The 26,280-nt window shown below is 45.3% G+C and overlaps 1 protein-coding gene across 4 annotated transcripts in view; it reads left to right on the top strand.

Annotated features, from left to right (window-relative positions):
• GLIS3 (GLIS family zinc finger 3) overlaps positions 1 to 26,280 on the top strand; it is a 444,686-nt gene that overhangs the window by 13,568 nt on the left and 404,838 nt on the right. For 3 of the 4 annotated variants that reach the window (XM_049632910.1, XM_049632924.1, XM_049632916.1), the window contains exon 2: positions 42 to 529. In XM_049632910.1, coding sequence (XP_049488867.1) covers positions 142 to 529 — 388 coding nt within the window. In that variant the 5' untranslated portion in view covers positions 42 to 141. Of the gene's footprint in view, positions 1 to 41; positions 530 to 26,280 lie in introns of those variants that run through there. The other variant, XM_049632932.1, reaches the window with a different exon arrangement.

Raw genomic sequence — 26,280 nt, forward strand, 5'->3', positions numbered from 1 at the left:
TTTTTACCTTTAAAAATGCCTGCATTTATTTTTTTAAACAGGCTAATAACCCACACCATGGATAACTTATTGGACTTTGCCTGAAAGGACTCATTAGTTCCATTGGATACTTGACCATTCCTGGCCACGGGTTTTTCCAGAATGAATGGAAGGTCATGCAGCATGAGTCTCCACCGGACATCAGGAAGCCCGCAGGGGCCTGGGATGGTCAGTGGCCAACACATTCCTCCCATCCGAGCCCACTCTGGGACTCCTGGCCCCTCGTCCTGTGGCAGCACGTTGAGCTCTGCCATCGGAAGCCTGGCTAACAGTCTGCATCTCAAGATGCCCTCGGGAGGAGGGCTGGCTCCTCAGAGCAGCATGGCCGAGAGCCCCCTCCGTCTGCCCGCCTTGAGCCCCCGGAGACAAGTGCTCACCAATGGGAAGCCACGATTCCAGGTCACCCAGGCTGGAGGCATGTCAGGGCCACACACTTTAAAGCCAAAGCATCAGGAGTTTGGAAGTCCTTTTCCTCCAAATCCTGGGAAAGGTAGGATTGTCTTTCTGGGATCTTTTACAAGTGGAAACTAGTTTTTTCTCCCCCCGGTTCCTCCTCTGCCAGCAGATCATATGGAAAAATACGTGATTGAGTGTCAGGGTCAGAGCTGATGGTCTCACAGTAGGTAGCTTACTTGGCCAGGGGGTGGGTGTGGATGTGCGTGTGAGGGTGCGGAGGCCACAGTGGCAAACGTGACACCTTGTGGGACCGTGAAGCAGAGTGGAAGGCGAGGCAGATCAGAAACATGGATGAGGGTGGGTGGGCAGTGGAAGGTGTAAGGGTGACTTGAGAGAGATCCTGCCCTCTGGACACACAAAGGGGCTGGATGCCGAAGGCCGTGGAAGGTGGCGGGGGGCGGCCAGAAGGGTCATTGTGCTAGTCGGGTGCCAGAAGACAGGTTTGGAAAGAAAAGGATAAAAGAGGAGAGATTTTAATAGCCAATCAAGTGAAGAATTAGTACATAGCAATGATAAAAAATTATTCCTAGAGCAGAACCCGTAAGTTTTGTAACAAAGCTGGTGACAAGAGTGGAGAAAGCTAGAAGAGAAAGTGAAGGGGTATGTGTTGGGGCTTGTAGAGAACTGGAAAACTTGGTTAATTGAAATGCGGAGAGAATGTGCTTTTAATTCAGCAGTATTTGGTTAATGTGCATTTGAAATGAAAGAATAATTGTTGGAGAATAGCAGATTATTTGAATGAAACACTCTCTCTAGAAACCGGTGTTGACTTAATGAGTTATATTGCAAATGAGATGTGTATTTGGGCTAGAAAGAGAAAGACTGTGTCTCTCCTGTGAACTACAGCTTTGTTATGTAAAATAGCACAATTATCTGTTCCTTTAGGTATTTTTAGCGTTTGGTTTTAAATGTTTATATTTAAAGTGTTTGCACTACGTAGAACGGAATTGCTAGCAGCCCAAGTGGCCATTCACCCACTTAACTGATAGCTCACCCAGTTAGGGTGAATAATTATCTGTATCAGGCAAATAACCAAAAAGTTGTTTTGGTGTCTCCGTACTCTTCCCCATGGTCTAAATGGGTCGATTAAGGAAAAGCCTGAAACATGTATGTTGCTTTTTTCCTATTTATTTATTTGTTTATTGGTTTAGGGTTGGTTTGAGGTTGTTTTGTTTCTTAAACCTGCTGATGTTTAGTATGAGTATAGGAAACACTTCTCCCGGGTCTGCATCCAAACCCCATTGTTGTCAGGGTGCTGTGTCCCTGGTGTGACAAGCTATGTTCCTTGATGTGAAGCTCACGTGCTTGGGTTTTCAGGGGCCGAGACCTAGTAAAATCTTTCAGCCCCTGCTGGTCTAGTATGCCGTAGCTTGCTTTCGTCTATACTTGTGTTGAAAGCCTGACTGGCGACGATCGTCGAAGTCTTCCAATATGTCGAAGACTTCCAATATGCGATCTCAGTTGTTCCTCACAGCGGCCCTGAGTTGGACGCTACTGTTAACTGACTGATACAGGAACTAAGGTCTAGGAAGTAAAAGTGACTTCAGCATTGCCAGCTGGTCAGGAGTTTGGGGATGTTACTTTGATAGTGAGCAGAAGTGGTTATAAGTGTACTCATGGTTTAGGAAAAATGCTTCAAGTAATCCAGGGACAGTGAACTCTCAGGGTTAATACATCCTGGAACTCAGGTAAAATGTAAGCATTAGTTTACCTGCCTCCCTCCCCACCCCCCCACCCCCCCGCCCCTAAGTCTCCTCTTTTTAACTTTCTGGCTCCTTGCACAGCTTCTGAGCTCGTGGCATCTGTTTTGGATGTGCATGGATGGGGTGTGCGTGAGCATGGGCCAGGGGGACAGCCGTGTTACCATCCTTTCTGGCCTCGCTAGCTTGGATGCCACTCTAGATGGTGCCAGCGGTGGCTGAATGTGTCTCTTTCAGATCTCAGTTGACAGTTCCTAAGCTAAGCCAATAACTGGTTGAAGATGGTGTCCTGGACCGTTTGAACTCCATCCAGTCGTTTACTCAACAGAGAATTATTGAGCATGTACTGTAGGTGAGCCACTGTCCTAGGGTTACAGTAGCCAGTGGGACACAGTCCGGCCCTCAAGGAGTTAGGAGAATTCAGACAAATGAATGGGCAGTTAAAGCACAATTCGGGCTCTGGTAGCGATACACTGAGGGCACTAGGGCCACATTCGGAGGGTTCCCAGCCTGTGCTCGATGAGTGGATCTGGGAGGAGAGTAGGATATCTGGGCGGAACCTGAAGGATAAGTAGCTAGCCTTGCAGTCATGCAGATTGTATGTCGTGTGTGTGTGCACGCGTGTGTGCGTCTGTGCACATGTGTAGGTATGTGTGCGAGGGATGCCGTCCGGAACCTATTCTGGATAGAGAGACAAACACCCTCAAAACCTGGAGAGAGAGATCATGGTGCATTTCATTAACTTCTGCCTGATTCTGCAGGGGCAATGGGGAGTCCTGGGGAGTGTACAGACTGTGGTAGGAGATGAGACTGGGACAGGAATAAGCAGAGGCCAGATAAAGGTTATGAATGGTGTGCTGAGGAGTTCGGATCTACCTTGACCCTCTGCGAGTTGCAGAAGGGTTTTAGCCCTGGGGATGATGTGATGGAATGGTGTGATAAACTTGAGGTCGACATCTTTCCCGGGATTTGTCATCGCTTTCTTATGCGTTATTGACATTGTCATGACCCAGAGAGAGAGGTACCAAAGAGCCTGTGACTCTGTGGGTATATTAGTTAGGGGGTTCTCTAGCAAAATAGATCCTATAGGAAATATATCTCTGCCTGTGTCTGTACCTATACCTGTATCTGAATAGAGTGTGGAGGCTGACCGTTGCCAAGAAATGGAAGACGAGTCAGCAAGCTGAAGACCCGGGAAAGCTGATGGCTGGCGTAGCCCCTTTCTGAAGGCCAGCAGGTGTGAAACACACCCACGAAGAACCAACGTTTCAGTTTGAGTCCAAAGGCAGGAAAAGATGCTGACGTCCCAGTGTGAAGGCAGTCATTCAGGGAAGAGTTCTCTCTTGCCTGGTGGAAAGTCAGCCTTTTATTCCCTTCAGACCTTCAACTGATTGGGGAGGTATATCCGCATTAGGAAGAACAATCTCTTCTACTCAGTCCGCTGATTTAAATGTACGTCGCATCCGAAAACACTCACAGGAGCACCCATAATGATATCTGACCAAATATCTGGGCCCCTCATGACCCGCTGAAGTTGACGTAAAACTGTCACAGTGGGGTACCATTACTTTGGGGCCAAGTGCCGTTTACAGGGTGGCGAAGAAAACACACTTTCTAGGCCTGGAGAGTGACTCTACCATCTCTCAGGAATCCAGCAGAACTTTGTACAGAAAATACGTTCCCTAAGGATTGTCACACAAACACATATCTGACTCCAGGCCGTATCTAGTGGGAGCCTTGTAAGAAATATAAACTTAATTGTAATGTCTATGTTACTTAAGGAGTAAGTTCCACTCAACTGAAGACTCACGTAACGGTGGCTTTCCCATCACAGAGCGTGGTTCTCAGGTCGTGTGCCAAGGGCACTGGAGTACCCAGCAAACTCGGGGCACCGTGGGGTATGTTTACTCTTGAGGGAAACAGAGAATATGTGGCGTCCTTTGGACACCAGGCAAACTGCTAGCTTGAGGAGGTTCAGACTTTGAATGTGAGATTGCCCGTGCTGCTTCTAGTGGTGTCCTATCTTTGCAAAGCTACCCTTTCAGGAGTTGTGATGACAGAGCTGGCGCTCGGTGGGCCAAAAGGTGGGAGCAGCCCAAGTGGAGGCGAATGAATGGATAAACAGTACGTTATGTCTCATGCGCACAACGGAATATTCTTCAGCCTCAAAAAGGAAGGAAATTCTGACACCCAGTACAACATGGACGAACCTTGAAGACACGATGCTGAGTGAATCATGCCAGGCACAAAAAGATAGATGCTATATAGTCGTTCTTGTACGAGGTTCCTAGGAGAGTGAAATCACAGAGACAGAAAGTAGGCTGGTGGTTGCTGTGGACTGGAGGGAGGGGCGATGGGGAGTTCTGGAGATGCACGCTGATGCTTGCACAGCAGTGTGAATGCACTAAATACACCCTTAAAAAATGGTTAAGGGGCTCCTGGGGGGCCCAGTTAAGTGTCCGACTTCAGCTCAGGTCATGATCCCACAGTTCATCGGTTCGAGCTCCGCGTCGGGCTCTGTGCTGACCGTGTGGAGCCTGCTTGGTATCCTCCCTCCCCTGCTACTCCACCTCTCTCTCTTTCTCTCTCTGCTCCTCCCCCACGTGTGCTCTCTCTCAAATAAATAAATAAATAAATAAACACAACTGTTTCACGTGGGGGGGGGCATCTGGCTGGCTCAGTCAGTGGTGAGTGACTCTTGATCTTGAGGTTGTGAGTTTGAGCCCCACGTTGGGGGGGAAAGATTACTTAAATAAATAAACTTTAAAACAAAACAAAAATGGTTAAGGTGGTCAATTTTATGTTAGGTATATTTTATCATAATAAAAACAAGCAAGTACTAAGTGAAAATCCGTGTGGATTGAGGAGGAGCTGAAGGTGATGGTATTCGAGCCAATTCTGAGAGCTGTGGTATTCAGAGGGCATCAGCGGAGTGCACATCCCATCAGTAGCAGTGTCCGTTTAAGAATGAAATAAAGGTACTTTTATTTTTTAACAATTTTATTAGTATTTATTTTTGAGAGAGAGAGGAGAGAGAGAGCGAGCGAGCACACGAGCAGGGGAGGAGCAGAGAGAGAGGGAGACACAGAATCCGAGCTGTCAGCACAGATGCCCATGCGGGGCTCGAACCCACAAACCATGAGATCATGGCCTGAGCCAAAGTCGGACACTTAACCGACTGAGCCACCCCGGCGCCCCAAGGTACTTTTATTCTTAATAGTATGCATATTATTTTTTTCAAACAGCTAATAAGTTGTTAGTACATAAATACTATTAAGTTGTTGACACTTAACATCTTAATAAAGGGTAGTGTTCGGTGTTCCTTTTGGCCTGGAGGCACCATGAGAAAATTACTGAGACACTGAGAGTGCCACGAACCGAGAACGTTGTGGGAGCCTCTGTCACAGGAGTTAATTTTTCTCGCACAAAGAGCAGCCGGCCAGGTGGTACTCCGCATGGTCAGAAGCTCAGGGATGTCGGGCCCACGATCGTGGGGCTTCCCCCCAACTTTCCCTGCTCTTGCCCTGGAGTCTGTCTTCCGAGAAGGGTGTAGGGGGTTGCGGGTGGGGTTGGGGGGAAGGAGGACAAAAGGCAAAAGGAGGAACGGACAAGTCCTCCCAAATCACACCCACAGGAGCCCCGCCCAACTATTCCTACTTAGTCCTAGGTAACTCCCTTCATAAATAAGACTCCTTCTCTTCTCCTGAATTTATCTTTCTAAAAAAAGTTAGATTTTATCTTATTTTGTATTATGTTCTATTACCTTGCCTTTTGCTTTCAGCATTTGCTACCTTTCTCTTTCTCTTCCTCAAGCAGGTTGAACCACTTGGAAATAAGCTGCAGGCATTCTGACACTTCACCCCCAAATTCCTTAGCAGGTGTCTTTCACGTTTACAGCCAGAATACGTTACTCATGACCAAGGAATTTAACTTTGATCCAGTAGTATCGCTTGTATATAGTTACATCTTAAAATAGAATACATGTTTAAGCTCATATTCAGAGCAATTTTTATAACGTTATTTTATGTTTTATTTTACGTGTCATACTGTTTTTCCCCCCACTTGTAACCTATGTGTCCTCTGTTAGCCGTTCTTTTCCTTTGGTCCCGCATCCAGTCAGGAATCCTGCGTTGCATTTGGTTGTCATGTCTCTTTAGTCTCCTTTTTTCTAGAATGGCCCTCTGCCCCTGTCTTGCCTTTGTGTTTCATGGCAGACCATGTCGATATTTTCAAGTTCAGGTCACTTGTTTTGTCTCCCAGTTTGGCTGTGTAATCATCTCTTTGTGATCAGGTTCTGGTTCAACATTTCCGGCAGGAGGACTACACAGGGTGTTTGTGCGGGCCCTGGTGCATCACACCAGGAGCCCGGAAGGCTCATGTATCCTGGTGTTTGTGATGCTGCTTTGATCATTTGGCTGAGGTGGGGTCCCAGGATCTCCACATTGTGGACCCTTCCCCTTTCAAAACTGATGCATAATATCATGCAGATATCTTGTTCTCCATCGGTGATGCTTGTGTGAGTCAGTCATCATGTTATTAATTGCCTAATGGTGATTTTCTGATTCCGGTATCCCTTCTCTGCGTATTAGTTGGTATTCTTCTCGCAAGAAGAATTCCTCTCTTTGCTTTTTTCCGAGAGTCACTCTAGACCTCATGCATTCTTTTTAAAAATCCACTGTGCCGTGATTCATTACCATCACTTATCTTTTTGATGCTCAAATTGTCCCAGCCCTGGCAGGTGCAAGCCCCTTCATGCCAGTTTGTGTGGCCTTTTGATAAGTTCCCATTAAGCACTTCCTTGCATTCACGCGTGACAGGATGTTCTAGGTCCACTTATAATCACTTCCCTGCCCTAGACTCGGAATCAGCCATTTTTCCAAAAAGCTCGGGTCCCTTTTAGTGGGAAATATTTGGAAAACTGGACGAAGCGTGCTTTTATTGGCTCTGGGGTGCCCTTGCTTCTAGACCCCGTGTGCGCACAGAGTTAGGAGATCTATCAGAAGAAGGTAGCGAGTTCCAGTTAAGATACAACAGAATGGAGCCCTTCGTCACACATTCACTCGTCAGTGGGATCCCTGGTTCTCCGCAATGTCCGTGTGTCTGTTGATTGGCTCTGTGCTACCATAAAAGGGTGTTGTTAGCTTTACCTTTCTCAGATAGTAGAGGTTAGTTTTAAAAACGATTTCTTTCTACATGTGAATGTTTAATGTACTGAGGTGAGAATGTTTGTATTTATCTGGGCTACTGCCTGAGCTGCGGGATGTTCCCTAGCTGGCCGCCTCCTGGCCCTGCTAAGATTGGGAAGTACAGAACCTCACTTATCTTGTACCCGTAATGGCATTTCTCCCTACTTGCTGTTTCATAGTTATGGATTGTAATTAGACTGGTGGAAATGCATTTTTCAAAGCATCTGGGAAATCAGCTTTATGATCCTTACTTTAAGCACATTTGACACAGCTATTTAAATATTTAAGACAACTCCACATTCGCAGTCCCCGTAGGACCATATAATTGGGAAGATTTTCATTGTAAAGGTTTTTTATTTTACTTGAGGGCCTCTGACATTTCTTGTTGGGCTCTGCTGTCCTTGGAGACAAAGGGAGTTAGTTATTTATTAGCGCTTGTGGGTTATTCATTATTGTTGGTCAGAAAAAGCAGAATAATATCAACAAAGGACACTAATTGGGATTAAAAAACTCTTTTGTATAACTTAAGGTTGGTGTCTCTTGTAAAGACCTGTTTTTTTTTTTTTTCTTTAAATGTGTGAACCTGGGAGGTCTAGAGACTAGTTGTACTTTAAATAATACATCAGATTTTATTTTGATTTTTTGCTGTTTGTGATTTGCTAATTCAATTGGTTATAACCCGGAGCTTACGTTACTGCTTGATTCCTTAGTGGGTCAGTTAGCTTCATATTTTTTCCCCCACAGCCACATTATAAATTTTAAAATGCTGCCACTGATTTAAAATGTTACTTTCCTGTATCATTCCTTCACTTATGTTTATTCCTGGACAAACCATGAAAAAAAAATTCTGCTGACAGCAGTGAGTGAATCATGTCGAATGTTGTTATGTTAGCGCTGGGTTAAGAATAGCAAATGGGGTCTTGCATTTTTGAAGAGATGCATCGATATATTGATTGATACATTCAATCAGTTAATTCAATGCATTGATAGATTGACTGATCTATCAATCAGTTAATTTTATGCATTGATATATTGATTGATACATTCGCTAATGAAAGTTGGGGCAAAATACTTGGTTACTTTTTTTTTTTTTTCCCTTCTGCTTTTTAATCACTTGTATTTCCTTGCACTTCCAATGTGGCTTCCTGTAGAATTAGAGCAAATAAAGTTAATATTCCGTAAAAGGTTCCAGAAATAACCAAACCAGCCAGAGACCATAGGCATTATTCCAGTTGAGGTAGCCAGGGTTTTCATTTCGCCTCGCCAACAGCACAGGTGAAACACCGTGGTTACTTTTGTTTCCTCTTTGGGCTACACAGTCTATACTTTGTGTGATTTATTGTTGCAGCGTGTAAATCAAATTGATGATGGAAATTGATGATGGATTTCCAAGTATTACTGAACAGCAGGCATGGTTTGTTCTAGTTATAAAAGTGATTTGTCAATCCCACGATATTCCCCCTTTAAAAGAACGTATTCCATTAGCACTCCCTGCCCCCTTGAAGTGCCTCTGATACTGTAGAATGAGAAGCTGGAATATAGCATCCGCTGTAGCATTTTCTAAGACTGCTAAATAGTAACAGCTTTTGCACGGTGCTTTTGCACAGCTTTTGCACAGCTTTTGCACTTGCACGGTGCTTTAGAGTTCACAAACTTGCATATTGATGGTCCCCTATGATTTGAGCGAAGCTTCCATCCTATGGGGCAGGGCAGGTGTGACCGGCCCCATTTTAGGGATTAAGAGCCTGAGGCTCAGTTTGCTGGCGATCTCATCCCCTGCGTACTGTGCGCGGGTTGATGCCTGGTAGGCCTCCACGGTGTGAGAGCTCCTGCCGCAGGAGTTCTGAGAAACCCTGTTCCCCTCTCCCTCAGAGTTTCTGGTTGCTGCCTTCGTGAACAAGTACCCCTGTAAAACTCACTGCCGTTCAGCTGCCCTTTCCATCTTGTACTTGACGATTTCCAATAATAGGCCCTTCTGAGCGTGGAGGAGGTGGGGGGCATTGTCTCCCTGGGCAGGAATCAGGCCGTGTTTGCGTGAGGGCCGCCTGAGTGACATCACTACCTGCAGAGGTCGCTTTGCACACCTCTGTGAAGTCTTTGAACCCCAGGCGGGAGGATGTCATGGATAAGAATAGATTTGCTAATTCTGACCCATCAAAACTTAAGGATACAATGGATGGTGACTTGTGTTTAATACCTACTTTTATGGCTGCCTTATTTGAATAATGAAAGAAATAGAAGGCCTGTAATTGGCTCTGACATAATAAGCAAGGTGAAAAATGAGACCTGTGGTGTGGGACCTTGCTGTCCAAGGATAGTCCAAATCCTTGACGACCAGGTTAGGAACGCAGTTTCAGGGCCACCCCAGACTGACTTCTTCAGATTGTGCCTTTTAACAGGATCCAGCACAAGACCAGTGTCCTGGCCGCGTGAGCAGTGACTGTCCAGGGGCCCGAGCTCAGAAGGAGCGCCCCGTGCTTGGACTTCAGTGCTCTGTGATCGCTGTCTTGACATTCGTACTGATTTTATCTTTGAAGCTGTGCGTTGTAAGTGAAACCCGATGGGACGCTGGAGCACTTGCGGGGTGCCTGGAGTCTCCGTTCATGCATGTGTGGTCCCACATGCTGCCAGGACAGCTGCTGGCTCCCCTGCCCCCACCCGGTACCCACTGCTGCCCTCTACCTCCAGGGACCTGGCCATGAGTGTGGGGAGGTCACGGCTGGGTACATGTGCTCAGGATGCCCCATCCCACGTGAGGTTCTGGGTAACTCCCCATGCAGAAGTGGTAAATAGCAAAAAAAAAAAAAAAAAAAAAACAAAACGAAAAACAACCCCTCCCCCAAACCAGAAAACAAAACCATGGCCAGTCAAGAGAGGGACTAGACAAGAATGGAGAGTCATTTTCTCCTGCTTTTTGTACAAGGGACCCAACATTTGCATTTGCATTTGCATTTGCATTTTCATTTTCATTTTCATTTTCACCGATCCCTGCCGATCATGTAGCTGACCTTGTGAGTACACACTGAAACTTGAGAAGCACTGTTGGAGGAGAAACACGGTGGACCCTGGACTCGGAAGACCCACGCTCCTCTTCAAGTACGGCTGGCGTGTGACCTCGGGGAAGCCACTTGTCCACCCTGCCTCGGTTTCTTCATGTGTAAAATGGACTGGCGAGTGAAGTTTTATCCCTCTTTCCAAATGGGCAGGGTCTAGGCAGAGGGCAGCCCTGGCCACGTAGCCTTGAGGAGGAGTGTGGCCAGGGAGCGTCTCATCTTTGGCTTTGGTTTCACGATGCCGATGAACAAAGCTGGACGTTATGGATGGGGGTAGGGGGAGGGGGCAGGGCTCACAATGGGGGAGAAGGCCCAGAATTGGTCTTCGAATCCATGGTAGTGGGTGGCAAGCGAGGGTCAAGACACCGAGGCAGGCAAGTTCTGGGGATCTCAGGTAGAGAGAAGGTGAGCTTCAGGGAACTTGTGAGCAAATGCATCGGCTTTCCAGGTGTCCCCCAGTTGTGTGGCAGGCAGCAGGCAGCTTGTGAGATGGGGGGGTAGAAAATGGTGTTTGCTTTTGAGAGTCACATTGGATGGTAAGCGTGAGAGTGCATTTTATACCGCAGAGTGCCAGAAGCGTCCCTTTTACTCTGCTCCCCGGTTGTCCGTCAGTGTGGGGCTGTGCGGGCCTCCATAAACCACAGCAACCGCTGCTGAGTGGGATGGCCCTGTCCTGCCACTCTGTTCGTTTGTGCGACTTGTCCTGTGAAACAAAGGCTGACAGCCCAGTCATAACTCCCGAGTCTGGGCAGTCTGAAAAGCTACTTGGTATGTAGATATAGAGCCCTGAATTGTCTTGTTTTCAGTTTGCCTCAAAGGCTGGACGGAAAAAACTTACATCATCATTAACCACAGTAAACAAACATTGATGCGAAATAACAAATTGTAGAAGTGTATCTTTCATCTAAAAATTTTTCTTTATTTAGGGAAGCTGATCCTATAATTTATTATCCAAACCAGGAGACTTTCAAGAGAGAAATGGGGCCCTATTAATACTTATGGCCAGGACTATCCTGGATGAGCTAGAGTGCAGGGCCACCCTGCATTGAGGGGGAGGATTAATGGCATTTAGGTGCAGAATCTTACCCAACTGCATTAAGGTAAAGTGGTCCAACCTACTTGACAAGATTAGACCCATTTAAGTTAATTAATAGCAACATTTTTTCTTGGGGCCATTGGGTGATTATTAGTATATTGTTAAGTAGAATACATTAATTAGTTCCTGGCTATTCTAGAGTTGGAAATAAGCTAGCAAGTACTTAGCACTTCCGTTTTTTATTCTAGAGTTGGAAAGAAGTTAGCAATTATTTAGCACTTCTTTTAGTTCTTGCCTTTGCGTATCTTACTTTAATCCTTCCCAACCCTATGAAGTATCCCCTTGAAAATATGAGAAAAGAGGGGCTTAGGAAGAATAAGAAACTTGACCAAGATTTTACCCCGTGTCCCACTGACTCCAGAGCCCTGTGTACTTCTGTAGGATTTTGTTTGGTCTTTTGGTACAATGCTTGCTTCGGAAGGCTAGGTTCTTGGCCGTTGAGAATGATTTCCTGAAAGACACAATATGTCTGCCATAATTTTTACTACGTGTGGTGGTGTAGTGCCTGGCATATATTTATTTTGAAAAGTAGAGTGAGCTGAAGCAGAAAAACCACTCACAAATAGATGGTCTCGGGTGTTTGTATCAATTTGTGTTGAAAGTGCCCCTCCTCACTTGCTGAAGACAGTGGCTTTGGTGGCAATCAGGTAGGCAACGTGACGTAAAAAAGAAAGATACGGTAAAGGCTAACTTTTGAGCCCTTCCTCTGGTCTGCCTGCTGCGTTAAGCAGAGCTCCTGGGCCACACAACTGGGGCGCCATCTGGAAGGCCTCCAGTGATGGCCCTGGAGCTCAGAGTTCTCTTCATTCTCCTAGCAGCCCCCTGTGTCATTAGATCAGGAAACCAAAGACTTGGAGAAGTAGAGTAACTTAGCAGCAGTCACATGGCTCGTAGGTGTGGAAGCAGGGAAGTGAATGCAGTTTCTTTCTGACCCCAGGGTCTTGTGTCTCAACTGTCCTGCTGTGTTCTGTCTGGACGAGTCAGGAGCCAAGCTGGAGACGGGGGCTTTGCACTGCCAGAGCTCTGGTTCACCACGTACATCATTCAAGACTCTTTTGGTTGCAGTCAACTGCAGCCCATTGCGCTGGCTTACGTGAAAGGGGATTTAGCGTAAGGGGTCAGGAGTGTTTCATGGTACCCAAGGACAGGATGGCCAACTAGATCTTTTGAAAGTCTAAGAACACGGCACTTCCCCACGGTCTTTGTCTGCACGCAGCACGGTCTTTTATTTCTGCTTTTCTTTACACATCACTTCATTTTTCTCCCTCCATATTGCTTTTCTCTATTTCTTTTTTTTTAAATTTTTTAACGTTTATTTTTGAGAGAGAGAGACAGAATACGAGCGGGGGAGGGGCAGAGAGAGAGGGAGACACAGAATCTGACGCAGGCTCCTGGCTCTGAGCTTCCAGCACAGAGCCCGACGCAGGGCTCGAACCACAAACTGTGAGATCATGACCTGAGCTGAAGTTGGACGCTCATCTGAGCCACCCGGGTGCCCCTGCTTTTCTGTTTTTCCTAGTATATGTATTAGGGTTCTGTAGAGAAATATAACCAATAGAATATTTATTTATGTGTGTGTGTGTGTGTGTGTGATATTTGTATAAAGAGATTTATTATAAGGAATTGGCTCACTTGGAGCCAGTGGAGACTGAGAAATCCAAGGACCTCAGTTGGCAAGCTGGAGACCCATGGTTTAGTTCTATTTAGAGTTCAAAGGCCTTTCAGTTTGGTTCTGAAGGCCGGAAAAGATTGCTGTCCCAGCTCAAAGCAGCCAGGCAGGAAAGTTCCCCTTACTTGTGGGAGGGACCCCCATTTTGTTCTGTTCAGGCCTTCTACTGACTGGACGAGGTTCATCCATACTGGGGAAGGCACTCTGCCTGACTCCATCTACCAGTTCAGTGTAATCTCATCCACAAACACCCTCACAGACATACCCAGAGTAATGTTTGACGAGATATCTGGACACCCCGTGGCTCCCATCAGGTTGACGCATGAAATTAACCATCACGGTATCCATGGGCTCAACATGGTTTTCTTCTCCAGCCTGAAACATGTAATGTACTCAGAACTTGCGTGCTACAAGTCAGCTGGGTAGTGTCCCTGTATACCATTTTCAGGTTCCTTGGAAAGAGTCTGATTGGTCCAGTGTGTGTTAGCCCCAGCTCATCCAGCTGAGGTGGGGGCAGAGCCTCATAGAATAAACATGGGTTCCACCTGCTTAGAGAAGGGCAGTGTGTGTGGGGTGACACCTGGGACTTAGTCCCTTACATAAAGGCAGTTTTGGGGTGTATGTCTTAAACAACAGTGACATTTCCAAAGTTGTTCCAGAAATCACGTTCTTCAGCCGGTGCGATTCCACAGTAAAATTTTACAAGTATGGCCACCAACAGAAGTTAATTCTAGAGAGTTAATTTTTTTAAATTTATTTTTCTTCTTAAAAGATTAACCACCGGTGTTTTGCATCAGTTTTTCGGTGCTGGCCACTGCATTTTCTAAGGGAATTCATTTTTTTTTTTAAGGTAATGCAGACTTTCACTCTGGGACGTGGGAATTAAGAACGAACATTTAATGGATGATCCATTAAGCCTTTAGGTTCATTTTGTATTTAGAGTTTAGTGAAGGGGAGGATTGTCAGGCTTCAGTTCAAGTACACAGACCCATGATTTCTATTTGGAATCACTTTGAACAATACAGCAATTAGAAGGGGTTTGGCTGTCAGATTTGAACATTTTTAGCATCGTTGTTTTCCTGTAGGGTTATATAATCTAAGGGCATCCTTTTGTGATTTGAATATTCCTGGCTTTTATGCCAGATTTTTAAGAGGAGTCTATCAGACACAAAACATATAACATTAACCGGTGAGTTAAATTTTTATTTTTGAGAGACAGAGAGACAGAGCACCAGCAAGGGAGACACAGAATCCCAAGCAGGCTCCAGGCTCCAGGCTCCAGGCTCCAAGCTGTCAGCACAAAGCCCGACACAGGGCTCGAACTCACAAACCACGAGATCATGACCTGAGCCGAAGTCGGATGCTTAACCGACCGAGCTATCCAGGCACCATTCAGTGAGTTAAATTTTTAACAGTTGAGGTACATGGATTGGGTACTGAAAACATTTTCTTTACTTATGTTTTTAAAATATAATTTATTGTCAAGTTAGGTAACATACATTGTATACATATTGACTCAGCTAATTTTTTCACTTATCTAGAAAAGAATTCTGTACAGGTCCCTATTTTATTTTGTAACAGTCAAGTTCTAAGGCACCTCCCTGCTTACCACCATTCTCGTCTCCTGGAATTCAGACTTTTCTGTATGTGCCACCCCTTGAGTGTGGGCTGGCTATAGTGACTTGCTTATACTAATATTACAAAGATGATGCAATGTCACTTTCATTATTTGATTACAAAAGATAGGACTGATGTCTTGCTGTCAGACTCTACGGTCTCCTGGGCTTGTATGCTTTGATAAAAGCAGACTGCCATGTTGGAAAGGCCCATGTGGCATGTAACTGTGGGAGGCATCTGACCAACAGACAGGAAAGAACTGGAGACCTCCGTCCCAACAGCCTTCTAGAAACTGAATTCTGCCAGCAACCACATGAGTGTTAAAGGTGATCTTTACCAGTTGAGCCTTCAGAGAAGGCTCTAGCTCTAGCTGATGCCTTGATGGCAGCCTTACCATAGAGCCTGAATCAGAGGGCCCACTCAGCCACACTCATGTTCCTGACCCACAGAAACTGATATGATACAGTCGGCCCTTGGACAGCACGGGTTTGAACTGTGCATGTCCCCTTAAACAGAGGTGTTTTGCAATACGGTATTATAAATGTATTTTCTCTTCCTTATGAGTTTCTTACTAACGTGTTCTGTTCTCTAGCTTACTTGATTGTGAGGACACTGTATATAACACACAGAACATGCAAATAGGTGTTCAAAAACTTGTTTGTTACTGGTAAGGCTTTTTCTGGCCCACAGCAGGATGATTAGTGGTTGAGTTTTGGGGGAGTCAGAAGTTAAATACGCAGATTTTTGTGCAGGAGGTCAGCACCCCTAACGTCTGCATTGTTCAAGAGTCAGCTGGACATGTGTTGTTTTAAGCCACTAAATTGGTGGTAGTTCATTACGTTGCAGTAGATACCTAACACAGTTACTGTCTTGGCTTTTCCCTCTTTCTGGGCATACTAGAAAATGAAGGAACATCTGGGAGGGCAGGAATTAATCTCTGTCAAAGGCCTATGATATGCCGGACATGGTGATAGACTTTTAAGATTCAGGAAGGCCAACTTGTAAAGCCTTTTTTATTACTCCCATTTTGCAAATGTGAGCATCAGCATTCAGAGAATTGCAAGTATTTGCCCAAGTTTACATGACTCGTAAGAGGCAGAGCCGAGGTTTGAGGGCTGGTCTATCCTGCCTCCCTCCATGCATCTGGCTAAGTCCCGTAAGCCATGACAAACACCCATGTGGCGTTTTCGCCTAGAAAGAAGGATTAAACAAAGTCCATTCATTTCTAAGCATTCGTCGGGTACCTTCTGTGGGCTTGTTGCCAGACCTCAGTCTCTTTCTTCTCAGTAGCGTGTTCCCACCAGAATACCTTTTTGCTGTTCTCCTCCTTCCCTCCATCTAAACTTTTTTTTTTATTGCCCTCTTTATTATTCTCAAACAAAATTCATAGACAGTATTATCTACCTGTGCATGTAATTTTAAAAAGTCAATATAATTTCATAAATGAAATACAAGGGGAAAAAAAAGGAACATGATTTATAACACACGTGGGTTTAAATATGAAAATGTTTCAGCACAACTATACCAGAAGGCACGAGGAAGGAATCACGTCTTTAGCTAGAATTCTGACGACCCAGAATTGTATCGGTTGTAGCGGTGGGTGGTTCAGATGTCTAATTCCTTTACTTCCAGTGATAAACGATTTTGTGAAACAGTGGACAAAACTCTAGGATGCTTCTATCAAGACAGTGATCAGTGTTCCTTTGATTTGTGATGTGACTTCACTTTAGATAACTTAGCGCAAATAGGAATCATGAAAGTAAAGTGGACTTAGGTTTTAAGCTCAGATAATGATAAACAGGTTTTTACCTACGTGAATGTCTGATGGGATACTTGAAAGTCGTGTGGGACGTGGGTGATTCTTTGTGTGCGGGCCCACGTGGCATCCCTGCCTTCACCACCGAATGCCACCAGTGGTGACAGCCCAGAATGCCCTGGACTGTCCAGATGTCTCTCAGGGCCAGTGTCCAGACCCACTAATCTAAATCTAAACTGGTTTCAGTAAAAGAGCTGGTCAACTGACTAAAGTACCACAATTTTCAGAGGTGTTTGTGTTTTAACTGGGCCGAAGAACGACACTGTTCATGGTAGAATTAGTAGGGGGCAGGGAAGTGGCAAGGTGAAGGGTTAGAGGATCCCCTTTCGCAACCCTTAAACTGCATGGCGTAACGTCCTCTTTATATTTCCTTTTTTTTTTTTTTTTAATTTTTTTAATGTTTATTTTTGAGAGAGAAAGAGAGAGAGAAAGAGAGGGGAGAGGCAGAGAGAGGGGGACACAGAATCTGAAGCACGCTCCAGGCTCTGAGCTGTCAGCACAGAACCTGATATGTAGCTTTTTAAAAAAAATTTTTTTAAATGTTTTTACTTATTTTTTTTTTTACATTTTTTTTTTTAAATTTATTTTTGAGAAACAGAATGAGACAAAGCATGAGTGGGGGAGGGGCAGAGAGAGAAGGAGACAGAATCTGAAGCAGGCTCCAGGGTCTGAGCAAGCAGTCAGCACAGAGCCTGATGCGGGGCTTGAACCCACAAACGGAGATCATGACCTGAGCCAAAGTCAGACGCTCAACCTACTGAGCCACCCAGGCGCCCGTTTTTACTTATTTTTGAAGGAGAGAGAGACAGAGCATGAGTGGGAGAGGAGCAGAGAGAGAGGGAGACACAGAGTCTGAAGCAGGCTCCAGGCTCTGACCCATCAGCACAGAGCCCGACCCGGGGGCTCAAACCCACGAACCACGAGATCATGACCTGAGCCGAAGTCGGATGCTCGACAGACTGAGCCACCCAGGCGACCCTTTATATTTCTGATTCTAGCCTTTCTTCCTCTGTGCTTTTTCTTCAGGCTCCGTCGACACTTTACAGAAAAAAAATGTATTTTTTTCTGATCGTGTTTTAAGAGCTTCTGTGTGTCAGTCACTTGATATTTTCTGAGCATCGACTTTAACCAAGATGTTGTTCTGCGTAGCTACGGAGGGATCAAAGGTGACCGAGATGTGGACTGAAATCTCTGTAGATTTGTGATTATAACTCAATCCGACACACATTTACAGGGCAAGGCTCAGTGTCAGGCATACGTACACACAAACACACACCCGCTTGCATGTGTACGTGCTTTCAGGGAGCTCACAATCAAATAGGAAGAGGGAAAGAAGAGACTTTAAAAAGCACTAAGTTGTATAAATAACAGTCCGTTAAAAATAATAAATGAATTTCACAGGATTTATGTACTTACTTATGATACAGAATATGTGACTGGCAACATAAATACATTAGGCCTGTGAAAATGATACATGTGTATTTTTTAAATGTTTATTTATTTTTTGAGAGAGAGAGTGAGAGACAGAGTGTGAGCGGGGGAGGGGCAGAGAGGGAGACACAGAATCCAAAGCAGGCTCCAGGCTCTGAGCTGTCAGCACAGAACCCACCGTGGGGCTCAAACCCATGAACCGTGAGATCATGACCTGAGCCAAAGTCCGGTGCTTAACCGACTGAGTCACCCAGGCAGGCATCCTTGAAAACGATACATATTATATATGCTCTGTGATGTACTATGTGTATTATATAGGTCATGTACAATTCCATATTATATATAATATATTACAGTTTATATATAAATGCTTTTATTAAATTAATAAGCAAACATGCCCAGAGGCAAGTTTTCCTCCACTCTTAGGTATTAGAAACATATCTTCATACATAGATACTTTTAGATGGTGTCTTTTAGAGTTGGAAGCTCATTTTACAAACCCAAAGGAAAGAGAGAAAATTGGAAAGGTAGTAGGGATTATAAGAAATTTCGTACATAGAGTATGTCCGGGCAGTGGGGAGCGTGTCTTTAGTTTGCAGTGACAACTAACTAATTGAAGAAGATCCCATAATCTCAAGTGGATAAACTGAAGTTAGACATTAAGAAGAGAAGGGGCACCTGGGTGGCTCAGTAGGTTAAGTCCCCGACTCTTGATTTCGCCTCAGGTCATGATCTCTCGGTTTGTGGGTTCGAGCCCCATATCGGGCTCTGCACAACATGGAGCCTGATTGGGATTCTCTCTGTCTCCCTCCCTCTCTCTCTCCCCTTCCCCTGCTTGCTCTCTCTCTTTCTCTCTCTCATCTCTCTCTCTCTCTGTCTCACCTCTCTCTCTTTCAAAATAAATAAACTTTAAACAAAAAAGACCTTGAGCAGAGAACACTGTAAGGGGCACGAAGGATTTTAACATTCCAGGTGAAAGTTGGAGTGGCTTTCTCTGTCGATTTTCACAAGGGGTGATTTTGTGTCATGTGAGAAAGCTGGAGCCCAGTGCCCGCCCAGTGCCCGCCCAGTGGTGCGTCAGCCAGGGTCTAGTCAGGAAAAGAGAAGCCACTTCAGTTATTGTAATGGAGAGATTCTGGTATCAGGAATTTGTTAAGCAGGACTGGGAAGACTAAAAAGGCACAAAGGAGAGCTTTGAGGTAATAAAGATAGTAATTGCCGGAGGCAGCTATGGCCCTGGGGCCGGAGGATCAAAAGGAAGGAGTTGGAAGTTCCCAGAACCCAGAAGCTGGGAGGAGGAGCCCTCGAGGCTGGGACCCAGACTCTGAGGAGTTGCTGCCCACCCTGGGACTGACAGACTGAGCTTCCAGAATCAGACTCACAAGCATGGGCTGTTCGAGCATCACCAAGGATCCTGGAGTACAGTATACAGATGTCCAATCGATAGCAATTCTCAAACCAGAAGTCATGGATTAGAGCTAAATACCAGTAGGATCTGTCCCCACTTTTATTCTTATTCTTAAATTGCCTAGAATAATTGCACTAATTAGATCTAGGCAATACACGAAAGCACACTATTGAATTCCTTGCAAAATGCTCTTATCAAACGAAGCTTGTGTATTTGAGAACTATTTAGAACGAGCCTGGAGAAATAAAGCAGAGTGAGACCGTAGCCTCTTTTTCCTATTTCTTTATAGTCTTAATCAAATTTGAAAGAATTCTGGTACTCACATAACACTTGCGATGTGGTAGACATTATCTTCAGTGTTTGATTGCTCATTTTAAAATAGGTTAATAAGACATATTATCTCATTTAAGTTGCCCCCAAACCCAATGAGGTAGGTACCCTCATGCTGGTTGTTATTGCTATTATTCTTCTTCCCATTTTATGGATGAGGACACTGAGGTACGGTTGAATAAATTGCCCAAGGTCACATAGCTGGTAAGGGACAGAGCCAAGACATAAACCAGCCAGTTTGGCTTCAGAGGTAGTCTTAACCACTAAGGCATATTGGCCATATATATGGTTTTTAAACCTGTGTTCTTATTTATTTATGGAAGGATGGACAGCCAATCCGTTCATTTTTTTCAGCAAGATTCAGTAGATTGGGGATTTAGGAGAATGAGGCTCAAAACCCAGGTCCTTCACTAACTTCCTTAGAGAGATTTAAGAGAGCTGGCTTAGCAATCTGGCCCCTGTAAAATGAAGAGATTGAGTGAAATGATTTTTTGGAGCCTCATTTCTAACTCTCCTTGGTTTCTGGTTCCTAAGGAGCCTGGTCACTTTGTAGGAACTGGGAGCTGGAGCTGTTGTCTGATTTGCAGGGTGAAAGGACAGTTCGTTTCCTAAAAAGTGTCCGACTAGGCCTGCGGGCCTTAGTGCTGGTGATGCTGTTGACGGCTAACCAGCCGGGGAGTGTCAAGGACAAAGAGATTAGGGACTCCTTTTCTTCAGACATTTGAGCATTGTGATGGTGGCTATTGTTTGAATCTACCCCCACTTTTTTTTTTTTTTTTTTTTTTGCTTAATTTTCATTTTTCTGCATCCAGAAATCAATCTTGCCAGGATCTTGCAAAGCACTACTTAGAAATCATTTCATCTCTAGGAATTTAGTCAAGGGAGGGTGGTCCCCTCTCCTGGCTTTCCTTGCTCCTAGGGGCTGGCTGCCTTCTCAGCCCATCTGTAGACTCATCTTTTATCTGAAGACTGGAGACCTGGAGTCCAGAGACCAGAAAATGTCCAGGAACTAGAAAAGTCCAGCAAAAATACTGCCAGCTGAGAAAGTAGATGGGAGATGAGTTGTGTTGGCTTAAAAAACTTTCTCCCGGGGTTAAGGAGGGAAGATGGGTGTGTATGGGGTGGGTGTATGCATGGGGGACAGCTTTTCTCTTATTCTGTAAGCAGTGAAACTCCCTGTCACCCTCAGACATTCTGCCTTTTTCCTTTCTGTTCCTCCCCGCCCACCCACATTTTCTAAGCCTTGATTTTTAGGAAAGAATGGAGTTCTCAAAGCTATTACGTAAATGGGTCATCTCACAGCAAGGAGCACTTATTACCAGTTTTATAAAATTTATGGGTTTAGAGTCAAAAGTGATTTTAAATTCGGTTCTCAGTGTTGCCAAATGTCACAATTTGTATTATTTTTGGTAAACTTAGAACACAAGAGTAATTTTGGCTCCTGTTCAGTAGTAGAGTTGAAGACATATACTTAGTTTGTTTTTTAAAATAATTCTTTATAATTTTTGGAATGAGTCTGGATTTTTTTTCGCATTTGTAATATTTGCAGGGAAGTAACTATGCATCATTATTCATAGCCGGTGCTCTTTACCCTCTGTGTAGTTAGGAACCACCGGGGCGAATAAGGAGGGAGTGTGTACGGGTGTGTGACTAAGGTCTGTATGTGTGCTGTGTGGCCTGAACAGTGAGAACCGGTGATATCTTGATAGGGTGCACAGATGGGCGGTTTTTAATTTTATTATCGTAGAAGAAAGAAGTGATGTCACCTTAATGTGTCTCTGATCTTGTGGTACCTGTTTTTAGGTCTTGTGCTGTTCCAGAATTGAGCCGGGGGCTTCCAGAAAATTTTCTTAGCGTTGTATCAGGCTGTAAGTGGGGTCCATCTGAGGCACCGTAGCGGGCACAGTCAGTTAGGCAAAGTTTAAGGCAAGGAGTTCGTTTGGCGTTTCTGCACCAGCCAGGCGACTGATTTTCCTGGTGACCGATAAAGAACCAAGGACGAGGTGTTTGCTGCAGTATTCTGCTGTGGTTGAATCCAACCAGACTCGTGAACTTGTCACCTAGCGGTTCTCGTTCAAATGTGTAAATCTTTAGAAGGGGGAAATTCATAGTGTGGGTACTCTGGGTAGTGAACTAGCATGGCCAGTGTCGCGTGTGATGCCTCAGCCCCTTCCCTCCCCCCCCCCCCCCCAACACCACCTGGTCTCTGTATGCACCTGTTCGGCCTTGGTCTGTTGCCAGTTGTCATCACCGAGTTGTACTGGGGTAAAAGAGTCCTTGCGACTTAATGGAGAAATTCAGTTTCAAGCAGTACAAAGTGACAACATTGTTTTCTGTGACGGGAGGTAGAATTGAAGCATTGGACGTCATTGGGGCTCAGCCCACCCCTTCCCAGAGGATGGTATACAGGCGGTATATTTAGCATAGCCTGGTGGCTTAAGGGTACAGCCCAGTAGTGCCATGGGTCTGAGATGAATCCAAACCCTCCCTCTGATCACCTCTGGGATCTTGAGCAAGAGACTTAACCCTCTCTTAGGGTTGATACTTGTACCCACCTCACAGAAATTTAAAAAGATAAATGAGGTAGCATATACCCAGGTCTTTTCTGTGTCATCTTTCACCGTATGTAAACTCAACAAAGGCAGAAGACTGTTATTCCACTAAGTATTCGAGAGCGCACTGAGTGCCAGCATGAACAAGACAGAGTACGTGCACTCACCTCATGTTCTAATGGGAGGAGCAGTCAACAATTCCTACCTCAGATGTAATTTTATGGGGTAGTGAGTGCTACAGAGAGAAACAGAGCAAAATGATGGGGTTCAGAAGGAGGGGAAGAATATTTAGAAAGGGTGTCCAGAGAAGGCTTCTCTGATTCAAGTGAGGGCTGAGTCACCTGTAGATCTAAGGAGAAGGGTTCCTAGAGGAGGTCAAAGCAACGGGAGCCCTAATGTGATTGTAGTGTTGCCAGATCATTTAGGTCCTTAGAGACTGCAGCAGGGAGCTCAAGTATTTCAAGTGTGATGGGAACTCCTTGAAGGGAGTGGATAGTAGGTAAGGATTGATAGTGTCTAACTTACATCTTAAAGAGGCGTTTCTGGTTACTGTGCTGATAATAGACTGAGTAGGGAAGAGTGGGAATAGGTAGGGAGAGCATTAGTGTATTGCAGCAAGTGGGGTAGATGGTGTGGGACGTTTAGATTCAGGATAGGTTTTGAAGGCAGAGCCAACAGGACTTGCTGAGGGATTAGATGTTGTGGTAAGAAACAAAAGAATCAAGAAAGAGCTCTGGGTGTTTGGCCTGAGCGTGAATGGAAGTACCATTTCCTGGGATGGGGAAATCAGGGTTTAGGGGTCGGAGGAGATCGGGGCTTTGTTCTGAACATAGTACATTTGGGATACCTGTTAGTCTCAAAGTGAGGGTTTCAAGTACATAATTGGATGCACGGGTCTAGAACCCCAGAGTAAAGTGGGAGCCAGAGATAGGAATGTGGGAGTTAACAGTATAGAGATGATATTTGATGTCATGGGACCACAAGGAAACACCCAGAGGGAGAGTAAGGGTGGAGAAAATGGCCAAGAACCAAGCCACAGGGCAACCAGCTTTGGAGGCTGAGAAGAGGAAGAAACAGGGAAGATGCAGCCAGTGGTAAGAAGACAACGAGGACAGAAGAGGTCGTGGAAGCCAAGTGAACAAAATGTTCCAGGAAAGAGGAGGTGATCACTCGGCCACATGTTGCTAAGAGGTCAGGTAAGATGAAGCCTGAAGATTCGCTCTTGCTGTGGGGCAGATGGAAAAAATCACTGTTGCTCTAGACACGACAGAGGCCACGTTGGGTCTGGCTTGTTCATTGCTCTGGTCCCTGTGAAGTATACAGGGCCCTGGAACATGAAAGAAACTTAACATGTGTAGAATGCCGGAGGGATGAATGAATGACTGGACAGACTTGACTTTCCTCTGTTTTGGTCTCGGTACAGTCTTTGCTTATTTTAGAGTTTAGTTTCTTAGCCTTAGCAGGGACAAAAATCACGTGATTATCATTAAACATACATAAGGCACCCACCTCCCGTGAGCAGTCTGTAATATTGACCCAACACTTATCTCACCTGTTAATTAATGAAAAACATACATACTGCCTCAGACACTTCTACCTGTCCCACTTCTCCTGTAGGGTGAAGTAGTTAAAGGGGACGGATTGATCGGTCCGTTGCCACGGCGCCCCCTGTCCTCCCTGTCTGTGGCTCTGCAGAATCTCTCTGGGTCGCCCCGGGGTTTATCAGTTACCCAAAGGCGGCTGTGGCTTAGATGTAGAATCCTTAACAGAGAATAGATCAGAGGTTACAATGGGCCACGTAGATTTTTGTTTGTTTGTTTGTTTTAAATGAAAACCAGCAAGGACACCCTTGATTACAGTGGCATGGTCTAAACTTACAGTTTCCCAAACTGTTCTCTGAGGTACCCTGGGGTGCCACAGTGATTCACGGGGAGGCCGTGTGATATTTTAATTTTTTTTTTTTTTTTTTTTTTTTTTTTAGGAAAACAAATAACATGTGTCAGCTCCCCTGTGAACTACTGGCTCAAGGTAGTTCATAGTTTCGGGATTAGGTCACTGCATTCCTTTCTAATGATATCATATCTTTGCAAAGCTAGGCTTTTGGGGTTTACTACCCTTAAAAAGCCAGTATTGTGTAAAAGTTGAGTGGAGCAGGAAATGGGGTGGCAGAGTTCAGACTGATTCCAAAGTGTGAGAATCTACCTATTTAATAGACAGAATGTTGGGTATGTCTCTTGGCCCAGGGGTGCCACGAAATAGTATTACAACAACAAGGTGGCAGGAACTTGTGGTTTAGCCTCTTGGGCCTCCAGTGAGGAGGAAATAGGAGTGGGGGGAGCCGTTCTGCCGCCATCCCCAGCTGGGCCTGTTGGCCTGCATTTCACCTAAGTCCGCGTGCATTTCACCTGCTTGTATCTAAGTCCTTGCCCCCATCTCTCTTCCTGCGAGCTTGACTGGGTGCGTTTGCCGGAGTAACGGGTCCTGATGAACATTGTTCCGTTAGCCGTTAGCCCGGTCTTTGGTTCCTGCTGACAGGGTTCCCTCCTGTCCGCGATAGCACGAAAGCACTTTTGTCCCCTTTCCCTCCTTCTCTCCGCTGAGCGCCACACCATGGCTCCTCAAACCAGGACTACTCCGTCATGTCGTTCAGGTTTATGGTTAAAGAGACCTTTTGGGCTAGCCTGGGTCTTTCTCTAGCCATTTGCTTCTCCTTAATTTCCTTTTCCATTGACAGTGTGTTCTGAGCACGAGACAACCACCCCGCACGTGAACTCTCAGAATACGGCCCTTTGTGACCTGGGCACCACCTGGATGGATCCGTGCAGAGCCATCGCCGGAGGTCTTACTAGAAGGCACCCTGGTTCTGATGGACTCTATTTGGCCCTGAAAGACAAAAAGAAATGCATATTTTCTCTTAAGAGGAGTATGCTTTTTTAATTTTAATTTTATTTTGTGAGATTGAAGAGAAGAGTGTGAAAGAGACCCATCTTCATGGAGTCACGAGGTAGTGCCATGTGCTTTAAGACTCCCTGAAAAGGGAACTGCACTTAGCGAAACGGTGGGTTTATGACCGCTGACAAAGATGAAAGGCTGAGAAGTGAGTGAGCTCCAGGATGTGGCTTTGTCCATCTTGCATAGGGGTATTCTAAGGCCTCGGTGTGCCCAGCGGTGTCTCCTTTATCTTCCGTTTTGTGCCTTTCTTTGCTGAGTGGAGCGACCCTCTTGAGTTACCTCCCTGGGCATTGTCAACTTCATTGTGGACACTGGCCTTCTCGGTCTTAGCCTTCGAATTACCCTGAGCAGTGGGGAAGGGGGTTTGTTTCTTTCCACGGTAGAGATAGCCTTCCTTATCTTCCCATCCATATGTTCACTATGCCCTCCACTTCCTATATCAGTCTGTCCCTTCCCCTTCTCTCCCTCTCCTCAAGTCTTCCCTCTTCGTCCCCCCCCCTCCCCCCCCCCCCCCCCCCCCGTTTCATTGCTTCCAGCAGCAGTGAACTCACGCCAGGCCTCACTTGAAGTATCCCCAAGGGAGAGAGGTGCCCACATTGGATTGTGCGTGTTGCCCTAGACCTGGATGGAGCATCTGAACTTTGCAATATTTTCTCTGTTGCACTTGTGGATGGGACTCGGATGATCTCTAGGAATGAGTTTTATGTTGGGATGAGTTCTTGAGATCTCATTTCCCCCTCCAGTTTCCAGAATTCCAGAAAATTCAGAAAACCTAGCCCGTGCTTGCTGCTTGGTGTAAACATCTTTAGTTCTGGTACCATGTTATCTCCCGAGCAGGGCTGCTCTGAAGGAATGCTATGGTAGCCGCAAATGTGAGCCATAGATACAATTTAAAACTGTTTCTCAGACTTGTTAAAAAAAATGAGAATTCAAATAGTGAAATTAATTTCAATAATATATTTAATTAAACCAAAC

The sequence above is a fragment of the Panthera uncia genome, chromosome D4 (assembly GCF_023721935.1).
Source record: "Panthera uncia isolate 11264 chromosome D4, Puncia_PCG_1.0, whole genome shotgun sequence".
Classification (NCBI taxonomy): domain Eukaryota; kingdom Metazoa; phylum Chordata; class Mammalia; order Carnivora; family Felidae; genus Panthera; species Panthera uncia.